This window comes from Hyla sarda, chromosome 4 (genome assembly GCF_029499605.1).
Source record: "Hyla sarda isolate aHylSar1 chromosome 4, aHylSar1.hap1, whole genome shotgun sequence".
Lineage (NCBI taxonomy): Eukaryota > Metazoa > Chordata > Amphibia > Anura > Hylidae > Hyla > Hyla sarda.
The window spans coordinates 77,039,870-77,051,928 of record NC_079192.1 but is presented as its reverse complement, the minus strand read 5'-3'; the positions used below and the strand labels follow the sequence as shown (position 1 = coordinate 77,051,928).

The 12,059-nt window shown below is 43.6% G+C and overlaps 1 protein-coding gene across 13 annotated transcripts in view; it reads left to right on the top strand.

The window, feature by feature from the left end:
- Positions 1-12,059, top strand: part of AAK1 (AP2 associated kinase 1) — a 194,963-nt gene that overhangs the window by 101,870 nt on the left and 81,034 nt on the right. For all 13 annotated transcript variants that reach the window (XM_056571427.1, XM_056571426.1, XM_056571422.1 and 10 more), the window contains exons 2-3: positions 884-1,002; positions 5,966-6,074. In XM_056571427.1, the coding sequence (XP_056427402.1) occupies positions 884-1,002; positions 5,966-6,074 (228 nt within the window). The remainder of the gene's footprint in view (positions 1-883; positions 1,003-5,965; positions 6,075-12,059) is intronic.

Genomic DNA, 12,059 nt, shown 5'->3' with positions numbered 1-12,059 from the left:
GGGTAATGCCCCCTCCCTGTCTGTGAATCTGGCTGAGCAGCAAATACAGAGCAATATCAAGGTAGAAAATGAAAAATAATAAAAAATAAAGGCAGGGAGTGGTTTATCATGATGGGGGTAGTGAACTGGGAGGATTATAACATTTAACAAGATCGTAGAACAAAAGGATGTCCAGCGCAGGTGAGTGGTGACGGAATGCTTTATTTCGGAAACTTCAGCATATTGATGACAAAGACCCAGGTGACGCATTTCACATTTGTATGACTAAGGCCATACTCCAGGGCTGAAATGCGTCGCCTGTGTCTTTGTCATCAATGTGCTAAAGTTTCAGAAATAAAGCATTCCGTCACCACTCACCTGCGCCGGACATCCTTTTGTTCTACATTCCTGTATTGAAGGCGCTGCCCACGCCAGTCCGGGCGCTGCGGGCTTGGGAGTGAGCTGAACATTCCTTCTACTTGTCACATTTAACAAGATCATGACAGGTACTTTTTAATTATTTAACCCAGTGGTCTCTAAACTGCGGCCCTCTACATGTTGCAAAACTACAACTACCAGCATGCCCGGACAGCCAACGGCTGTCCGGGCATGCTGGTAGCTGTAGTTTTGCTACATCCGGAGGGTCGCAGTTTGCAGACCACTGTTTTAAACCATTAGAAATGGAACCTAATGTTAAGTTGTTGGCTTCAAACATGAGTGACTCTTATTGGACCCTTTTGAAGCCCATTGTTTCGGAGCCTGGGGCCAAAAGCGATTCTGGTTTGTCAGTATAACATGTTAACCTTACAAAGGTATAATAGTAAATAATGGATACACTGAATAATACAGGACTGTTGTGGAGTGGGCTCTTAAGTGTTTTTTTTCCTTTTGTGTTTCTGAACAGGTGGATTTGCCCTGGTCTTCCTCGTCCATACCAGTAATGGGATGAGACGGGCTCTCAAGCGCATGTATGTGAATAATGAACATGACCTTCAGGTTTGCAAGAGAGAGATTCAGATCATGGTAAGAAGGTGATGCGAGATGGACAACAGCGCAATGCTAACCTTTTGGCTGCTGCGTAGAATAAGGAAAGCACAATGCATCACAATAATAACCTACAAGAGTAGAGTGACCTTTGCAGAACGTGGAAGAATAAGAAGACGTTCCCTATGTTGGGGATTAGAATATGTGTTTAGTACCTCTTAGGCCATTAATAAGTTATCACATCATTCAGACTGGGGGAAAAAAAAATTGCATAGTACAAATAGTTTAAATTCCAGTCATATTTGGGGAGATTTATCAAAACCTGTGCAGAGGAAGAGTGGTGTAGTTGCCCATAGCAACCAATCAGATTGCTTCTTTCATTTTCCACAGGCCTCTTTAGAGGCCTGTGGAAAATGAAAGAAGCAATCTGATTGGTTGCTATGGGCAACTGCACCACTCTTCCTCTGCACAGGTTTTGATAAATCTCCCCCATTGTGACTGCAAAGTCAAATAAAGCAGTGTCATAGACTACGGGGCCAATACAAACATAAGTGTGCTTATCGGGAGTCACCAAGTGGGGAGCCATTTCCTATTCAGGCAATGCCAGTGTCTTATTGTAGTGCAAAGTGTTTTAGGGTTCATTGATTTACGCAGATGGGAAAAGTCAGTCGTATGACCTTGCCCTAAAGGAGAACTCCACTTTTTTTTTTTTTCTTTAAATCAACTGGTGCCAGAAAGTTAAAAAGATTTGTAAATCACTTCTATTAAAAAATCTTAACCCTTCCGGTACTTATCAGCTGCTGTACACTCCTCTGGATGTTGTATAGTTCTTTTCAGTCTGACCACAGTGCTCTCTGCTGACACCTCTGTCTGTGTCAGGAACTGTCCAGAGCAGGAGATGTTTGCTATGGGGATTTGCTCCTACTCTGGACAGTTCCGGACATGGATAGAGGTGTCAGCAGAGAGCACTGTGGTCAGACAGAAAATAAATTCCTGTGGAGCATACAGCAGCTAAGTACTGGAAGGATTAAGATTTTTTAATAGTAATTTACAAATCTGTTTAACTTTCTGGCAAAAAAAAAACAAGTTTTCCAGCGGAGTACCCCTTTTAAAGGGGTTATCCAGCCTGTAAAAGCTGCTTGCCTAGTCTCTAGATAGACCACCTATTTTATGGCTTGTTCACGGTGCCAGCTGGCAAGTCCAGTAAATTACCGTATTTCCAACGGACCCCATTCAAGTCAATGATATCCGTCTGAACCCGGTGGAGTCCCTTGTGCCCGACCTTTTTTTTGGGGCCGAATGGAGCACAGCGTCAGTGTGAACTTAGCCTAAGATCAGCAGAGCATACCTACCGATTAGCCAACGGGACAATGCTGCAATTGCTTGCACTGCCCCTACAAATAGTATGGTAATGCACAGACATCTGCAAGTAATATTGAAAAGGCTATGGTTCTCGCACCATGGCATCTTCAAACAGCTGGTGGGGGGGGGGGGGGTGGAGGGTACTAGAGTCAGGCCCCCTCAGATCCATTGTATCATTGTCGGCTGTCAGTATTTGCAGGCGGGCTAACCCCTTTGTGTGAAGATTCTTTCCAATAAGCATGTACCCTCTATACCAATGGTCCCCAACCCAGTCCTCGAGGCCCACTAACATTTCAGTTACTCCATTGAATTAGAACAGGAAAAAATTAAAATCCTGTAGTGTTCGTGGGCCTTTAGGACTGTGTTGGGGACCTCTGCTTTATATGACTATTTAGAGTGGTCTTCTGGTTTCAGCAAATACATTTCATGTTTTTATGATGGAAATATGTACAGTATTCCATACTTTTTGTCAATTCCTCCTTCTTTTTAAGATTTTTATCTGCAATCCTCCAGGACTGGTTATAGTACATCGCTGTTATTATTATATTTGTGTCATTTCTCATTATAGAATCAATTGAATTTGTTTGCTGAAACCAGAATATTCTTTTTAATAAAGATCCTTTTAAGAAACAAAAATCTATATGTTGTAATGTTGATTCCACTTGGGGTTAATCTGTATCTCTGGATGGACACTGTTTAAGTGCTTCTTCCATTGGCTTTTCCCGTCTCTCCTCTGTTGTTCATAGGAATAGCCATTCTGAGGATTTGGTAATACAGATAACTATTTTCAGAATTAAAGGAGAACTGCATTAAAGGGGTACTCCGGCCCAAAGACATCTTATCCCCCCGCCGCTGGGGACCCCCGCAATCTAGCATGCAGCACCCACTTGTAAGCACTGCTGGATGCTCTGTGTTATGCCTCCCGACCACGGGGATGGAGTATTGTGACGCCGCGACTCCGCCCCCGTGTGATGTCACGCCCCACCCCCTCAATGCAAGTCTATGGGAGGGGGCGTGACAGCCATCACGCCCCCTCCCATAGAATTGCATTGAGGGGGAGGGGCGTGCCATCTTACGGGGGCGGAGTCGTGACGTCACAATACTCCATCCCCGTGGTCGGGAGGCATAACACAGAGCATCCAGCAGTGCTAACAAGTAGGTGCTGCATGCTAGATTGCGGGGGTCCCCAGCGGCGGGACCCCCGCGATCAGACATCTTATCCTCTATCCTTTGGATAGGGGATAAGATGTCTTGGGGCCCGAGTGTACCCCTTTAAAGTCTTAACATGTCAGAAGAACATATCCGTTTATAGGGGGCAACCTTGAGCTCCATATTGAAATTAGTGTTGAGCGGCATAGGCCATATTCGAATTGGCGAATATTCGCGAATATATGGACGAATATTCGTCATATATTCGCGAATATTCGCATATTCGTTATTCTCGTTTTATTTTCGCATATGCGAAAAATCGCGTATGCGAAAATCAACATATGTGAATATTAGCATATACAAAATTAACATACGCGAAATTCGCATATGGGAAAATTAGCATAAGCGAAAATCCGTACGCCAGTCTCACACAGTAGTATTACAGCCTTCTTTACACCACACAAGCTGGAAGCAGAGAGGGGTGATCACTGTGATGTGTACTGTGAAAAAAAAAATATAAAAAAAAACGAATATTCGTAATTACGAATATATAGCGCTATATTCGCGAAATTCGCGAATTCGCGAATATGCGATATTCGCGAATAATATTCGAATTGCGAATATTCGTGAGCAACACTAATTGAAATATCATGGTCCTCTGTAAAGTCAGAGATTCCTGTCCTGAGATTCCTACTTACGAGTATTAAAGATTTCACGGAAACCGGACGACTCTTCAACATTAGATAATGTTGGGAAAGAAAGATCAGGCATGTTGGACTTAAACTACCCAAGTTATCAAGACCCCCAACATCCAGCTTATCTTTCTTTCTTTCCTATGGATAGGGGACAAGAAGCTGAGATGGGAACACCCCTTTTTAAAGCCTTATCACGTCGCTCCAGCAGCAGGATACGTTAAAACTTCTCGTGCATTCTTATACCCGAGACTTGCTATCAGATGGATGCCGAACTTCCATACTAGAGTTCCTATGCAAGTCTATGGGACCTCCGGCATGGGAGTTCTGGGAATCCATCTGGGGCAGGTCTCGGACTATGAGAATGTTGCAAAGTTAAAATGTATCCTGCCGCTTTAGTAAAGTGATAATCACTCTAAAAGCCACTGCCAGACTCCGTCTCTGTCCATTAAGATTACTTAAAGGGGAACTCCAGTGGAAAATAAGTAGAAAATCATCAACTGGTGCCAGAAAGTTAAACATATTTGTAAATTACTTCTATTTAAAAATCTAAACCCTTCCAGTACTTATCAACTGCTGTATACTACAGAGGAAATTGTATAGTTCTTTCCAGTCCGACCACAGTGCTCTCTGCTGACACCTCTGACCATGTCAGGAACTGTCCAGAGTAGGAGCAAATCCCCATAGTAAACCCCTCCTTCTCCCTACAGTTCCTGACACGGACAGAGGTGTCAGCAGAGAGCACTGTGGTCAGACTGGAAAGAACTACACAACTTCCTCTGGAGCATACAGCAGCTAAGTACTGGAAGGATTAAGATGTTTAAATAGAAGTAATTTACAAATCTGTTTAACTTTCTGGCACCAGTTGATTTTAATTTTGGATGTACCCCTATAAACACTTGGCCAAGCATTTGAATGTGGAGCATCTGGAGCAATGGCTTTATGGGGAAAAAGTTATGCATGGATTATCGTTACAAATGAATCACATAGTTCATCAGATCTTACATGATTTGTTTTTTTGTGTTAAAGAATTGTTAAATTGTGATCAGTTCAATATTATTATTAATTACATCTTATGGGGTGATTCATGTTCCATTAACTATTGTAGTTTCTGAACTAAATAAAAAGCAGTAGAGCTTCTCATAGAGCAGTATGTCTCATCTTAAAGGGGTACTCCACCCCTAGACATTTTATCCCCTATCCAAAGCATAGGGCAGTGTTTCCCAACCAGAATGCCTCCAGCTGTGGCCAAACTACAACTCCCGACATGCTCGGATAGCCTTCGGCCACGCCCCCTCAATGCAAGTCTATGGTAGGGGTGTGACAGCCTAGCCCCCCCCATAGACTTGAATTGAGGGGAATGGTCGTGACATCACAAGCCTCCGCCCCGCATCGCCAGTGATCCGGCACAGAGCGAAGTGTGCTCTGTGCACCGGATGTCTGGGGTGCTGCAGCAGAGATCACCGGTGTCCCCATCGACTGGACCTCCACGATCAGACATCTTATCTCCCATACTTTGGATAGGGGATAAGATGTCTAGGGGCGGAGTACCCCTTTTAAGGGTTTCAGTGTTCACCTTTTAGTGTTGTACTCAAACCACAACAACTTCTATTAACCTTGAATATATGATAATAGCATAAAGCAGTCTATGGAAATCCGAACTGGAACCTTTGTCCACCATGTAGAACCATGTGTGTAAAGAAGCAAAGATCCCGGAACCTCAGCCTGCACCACGTCCTGTTTACAAATACCCTACAGGTCTGTATTGTACTCTTCACTAATGCTCTGTTTGTTTGCAGAGGGATCTATCGGGACACAAGAACATTGTCGGGTACATTGACTCCAGCATTAATTCTGTGAGCAGTGGAGATGTGTGGGAAGTACTTATCCTTATGGATTTCTGTCGAGGTGAGTAGTCTTATTTGGAGAGTACGAATGTACACCTACCAGCCTTCTCTGTTAGGCAATAGTTATCATTGGCTGACATTGCAATATATCTTTTGCCGAGAAGCTATGAGGATGCTGTGGGTATAGATCCATAGTTTAGGAGTTGATCCATGAGTTGAATGATGGTTTATCATACCTATATTATCCATATAACTACAGGCACATAATGCACTTAGATGTTCTTGTATGTCACATGGCTGTTATCATTCACTACTAAGTACAGATTATCACTTGCATCAGTCCCCATCCTTTTTTTGACCTCACAGTCTTAATTCCAAATTGACCTGTCAGTCTGCGTCTGGAGTGTAAGAGAAACCAGGGAACCTGGAGGAATCCCACATATACACTGGGAGATCATACAAACTCCACCTAGACCCTAGTGTTGCAAAGCAACAATGCTAACCAGTGAGCCATTGTTATACCCACAGTGTTAAAGTGGTACTCTGCTGCTCAGCGGTTGGATCCAACTATACCGAACGCTGAAGCCGGCGCCGGGAGCTCGTGACGGCATAGCCCCGCCCCCTAATTACATCACGCCCCGCCCCTCAATGCAAGTCTATGTGAGCCGTCACGCCCCCTCCCATAGAATTGCATTGAGGGGGCGGGGTGTGACAGCATGAGGGGGCGGAGCTATGACGTCACAAGCTCCTGGCGCCGGCTCCAGCGTTCGAAACAGTTTGTTCCAAACGCTGAGCAGCGGAGTACCCCTTTAATTCCTTAATGACACAGGGTATACTTTTCCGCCTGTGTCGTGGTTCAGTTGTACAAAGCTCACTCACAAGCTGAGCACTCTTCATAACCAGTGAGTGCCGGCTGCTGTCCGCAGCCGGGATTCAATGCTAATGCAGGACATCACCCTGTAGATGCAATCACCCTGTGATCACCCTGTAGATGCCATGATATAAAATCTAAAAATACATGTGTCGGTTGGCTCGAGGGGCGGATCTGGACAGGCTATATCAGCAGAGCATCCCTAGCATTATCGATGCTATCCTATGGCATAGCATTAAATGACCAGTGTCATAGCATTAAATGACCATTGTCAGGGACTATTAGAAGTAATCTTTTGATGACTAACACTGGTCATTTAAAGGAGTAGTCTCGTGGAGAAAAACGTATACCCTATCCAAAGGATGGGGGATAAGTTTTGGATCACAGGGGGTCTGACCGCTGGGGCCCCCCCGCGATCTCCTGTATAGAGCCCCCCTGCTCTCCCCCCCGAGCGGAATGTCACGACCCCCTCCCGAAGCGGGTGTCGATGTGTCCCCTTCATAGCTCTATGGGAGAGCCATTTGGCTATCTTCGGCTTCTAATAGTCCCCTATGGGGACTTAATAAATGTGTAATAAATAATAATAAAGGTTTCAAAAAATAACACAAAATTAAATATTAACCTATTTTGGTATCACCGCATGCAGAAAAAAATAACATTTATGCAACTGCACAGTGAATAGCGTAAACCCCCAAAAAATACTTAATGCCAGAATTGCTGATTTTTGGCCACTTAATATATTTAAAAAAATTTATATAAAATCCCATCTAAAAAAAAATTGATACAAAAAAAATACAAGTCTGTCAGTGATTGGATGCAGTGCACATGGCAGTGACATACTAGATTTCATTACTGCAGGAGCACTGGCACAGCGGTGCTGGAACAGCCGAGCATTTTAAGGTTGGAAATTCCCCTGCTAGAAGGTAACATCCAAGTGAATAAGTTTTTTCAGTTAACGTTTTCACACTGAGGAATATTCTGGGTGGAATTTTTGTCAGAAAATTCCCTTAGAACATTGAACCTGCTCAAGGTTTTGACAGAATCCGCGCTGCAGATGTTGCCTTCTATCTGTATTTCAGTCAGCTTGCCACACTCTGAATCGCCGTCCAGAATTTTTCCAGCTGAAGATTCTCAGTGTGAACCGGGTCTTAAAGGGGTACTTTGCCCCTAGACATCTTATCTGATATATATGTCTGATTGCGAGGGTCCTGCCGCTGGGGACCCCCGCGATCTCCCTGCTGCACCCGGTGTTCGTTTAGAGCATCGGGTGCAGCGTCTGAGGCTCATGATGTCACGACCACGCCCCCTCAATGCAAGCCTATGGAAGGGGGCGTGACATCCATCAATCCCCCTCCCCATGACATGCATTGAGGGGGCGTGGTGGGACAAGTGGGACATGGCCTTGACGTCACGATCCTCCACCCCGCATCGCCAGTCATCTGACATGGAGCAAAGTTTGCTCCATGCCCCGGATGTCTGGGGTGCCCTGTGGGACCCCCGCGATCAGACATCTTATCCCCTATCCTTTGGATACGGAATACGATGTCTAGGGGCGGAATACCTCTTTAAAGGAAATCTGTCAGCAGTATCACCCGCACTAAAGCTCTTAACACAAGCTTGTAGTGCGGGTAATGCTGATCATTGTGTCCAGATTCACCCAGCCGTTCTGCCGCAAATTGGCCTTTCTCTTTATGCAAATGAGGGCCTTCGGGCATGGGCGGAGCTCCGAACCGAGCTAGGGGCACTCTGACGTCATCTTCGCACACTGATGTCATCTTCGCCGGGCAGGCGTTCCATCCGCCTCATCAATATACATATCCCCCCTCCCTGCTCTTGTGCCCCGTGTTACGTACACTAACACGGGGCGCAAGAGCAGGGAAGGAAGCGGCGCATGTGCCATACATTAACACTGGGCCCAAGAGCAGGGAGGGGGGTTATGAATATTGATGAGCCGGGTGGAACGCCAGCTCGGCAAAGATGTCGTCAGTGTTCCCCTGCTTGGTTCGGAGCTCCGCCCATGCCTTAAGGCCCTCATTTGCATAAAAATATAAAGGAGAATCGTGGCGGAATAGCTGGGCGAATCTGGAAGCTGTGAGTATAGTTATGATAAGCATCACCCGCAATACAAGCCTGTGCGACAGCTTTAGTGCGGGTGATACTGCTGACAGTTTTCTTTGAGTATTTTTATGATATACAGTGGGGCAAAAATTTATTTAGTCAGCCACCAATTGTGCAAGTTCTTCCACTTAAAAAAATGACAGAGTCCTGTAATTTTCATCATAGGTATACCTCAACTATGAGAGGCAGAATGAGAAAAAAAATCCATTAAATCACATTGTCTGATTTTTAAAGAATATATTTGTAAATTATGGTGGAAAATAAGTATTTGGGCAAAAACAAAAGTTCATTTCAGTACTTTGTTATATACCCTTTGTTGGCATTGACAGATGTCAAACGTTTTCTGTAAGTCTTCACAAGGTTTTCACACACTGTTACAGGTATTTTGGCCCATTCCTCCATGCAGATCTCCTCTAGAGCAGTGATGTTTTGGGGCTGTCGCTAGGCAACACAGACTTTCTACTCCCTCCAAGGGTTTTCTATGGGGTTGAGATCTGGAGACTGGCTAGGCCACTCCAGGACCTTGAAATGCTTCTTACGAAGCCACTCCTTCATTGCCCGGGCGGCCACGTTTCCTCTTCAATGCCCTTCCTGATTTGAAGTAGGTTTCCACTCAAAATTTCACGATACATGGCCCAAATTCATTCTTTCCTTTACACGGATCAGTCGTCCTGGTCCCTTTGCTGAAAATCAGCCCCAAAGCATGATGTTTCCACTTCCATGCTTCACAGTAGGTATGGTGTTCTTTGGATGCAACTCAGCATTCTTTCTCCCCTAAACACGACGAGATTTTACCAGAGAGTTTTACTTTGGTTTCATGTGACCATATGAAATTCCCCCAATCCCCTTCTGGATTATCCAAATGCTCTCTAGCAAACTTTAGACGGGCCCGGACATGTACTGGCTTAAGCAGGGGACACGTCTGGCACTGCATGATTTGAGTCCCTGGCGGTGTAGTGTGTTACTGATGGTAGCCTTTGTTACTTTGGTCCCAGCTCTCTGCAGGTCATTCACTGGGTCGCCCTGTGTGGTTCTGGGATTTTTACTTACCATTCTTGTGAACATTTTGACACCATGGGGTGAGATCTTGCGTGGAGCCCCAGATCGAGGGAGATTATCGGTGGTCTTGTATGTCTTCCATTTTCTAATAATTGCTCCCACAGTTGATTTCTTCACACCAAGCTGCTTGCCTATTGCAGATTCAGTCTTCCCAGCCTGGTGCAGGTCTACAATTTTTGTTTCTGGTGTCCTTCGACGGCTCTTTGGTCTTGGCCATAGTGGAGTTTGGAGTGTGACTGTTTGAGGTTGTGGACAGGTGTCTTTTATACTGATAACAAGTTCAAACAGGGGCAATTAATACAGGTAACGAGTGGAGGACCGAGGAGACTCTTAAAGAAGAAGTCACAGGTCTGTGAGAGCCAGAAATCTTGCTTGTTTGTAGGTGTCAAAATACTTATTTTCCACTATAATTTGCAAATAAATTCTTTAAAAACCAGACAATGTGATTTTATGTTTTTTTTTTATTTATAATTATGTCTCTCATAGTTGAGGTATACCTATGATGAAAATTACAGGCCTCTCATCTTTTTAAGTGGGAGAACTTGCACAATTGGTGGTTGACTAAATACTTTTTTGCCCCACTGTAAAGTTTCATGCTCTTGGGCAACTTTCATAAAACTCCTGACTACCCCTTTAAAGTCCTGAAGAACTTTTTCGATATACAAAAAAAAAAAAAAAAAAAATTTGTTTGTCTCCTGCTTTTTATCTCGCATATGCTCTCCTGTTTGGGCATCTGCGGAGCACGGTTTTCATATATTCTGTACATTATTATTTTTGGCTTCTGCTTTGAGCGCATAATTTCAGACTTCATCCTCCAGTGCTGTAATCCTGCAATGTTCATTTATTAGTTGTATGGAATTTGCCATTTTTCAATTTTTCACCATCTGATAAATGTCCAGTAAACTAATGGAAATAATGTATTGTGGCATTACTTTTAACACATTTTAAAGGGACACTTTCACTAGAAAGAGGTACCAGATGAAGCTATTATCGGTTTACTGCTGCTGCTAGGTAACCTTATTGTAATGGCAGATGGAAATGGGAATAGATGACCACTCTATTGTTCTCTTGATAGACATAGCCTAGAAAAAAGTACCATAATCTTTGAGCGGGAATCTACCTTTCCCAGTCTCAACTACAGTCTTAAAGGGGTACTCCACTGGGATTTTTTTTTTTTAAATCAACTGGTGCCAGAAAATTAAATAGATATGTTAAATACATCTATTTAAAAATTGTTTATCCTTCCAGTACTTATCAGCTGCTGTATGCTCCACAGGAAGTTCTTTTCCTTTTGAATTTCCTTTCTGCCTGACCACAGTGCTCTCTTCTGACATCTCAGTTCAATTTATGTTATATTTAGGAACTGTCCAGAGTAGGAGAAAATCCCCATAGCAAACCTCTCCTGTTCTGGACAGTTCCTGACATGGACAGAGGTGTCAGCAGAGAGCACTGTAGTCAGACAGAAAGAAAATTCAAAAAGAAAAGAACTTCCTCTGTAGTATACAGCAGCTGATAAGTACTGGAAGGATTAAGATTTTTTAATAGAAGTAATTTACAAATCTGTTTTAAGGCTGCTTTCACACTATAAAAATACTTCCGTTATAAACGTCCGTCATAAAAATCTTGAAAATTGGCCATTAAACGGCTGTCAGAAAATCCCATTATAGTCTACGGGATTTTTCGAATAGCCGTTTTAACACTTTATCGCCCGTTATTATTAATGGCCGTTACTTTATGACGGGCGATAGTAACGGGAGAAATAGTGCATGACGGAGGTTTATAACGGAAGTATTTTTATAGTGTGAAAGCAGCCTAACTTTCTGGCACCAGTTGATTTAAAAGAAACATTTTTCCAGTGGAGACCCCTTTAAAGGCTATTGACACCTTTTTGGAAAGCAAACTTTTTATTCTTTCTTTTGTATTTGTGCAAAAAAAAAAAAAAACATTAAAAATGTTGCTTATTTTTTTCTTCTACATCCCCTACAGTGTGCTGTGTGT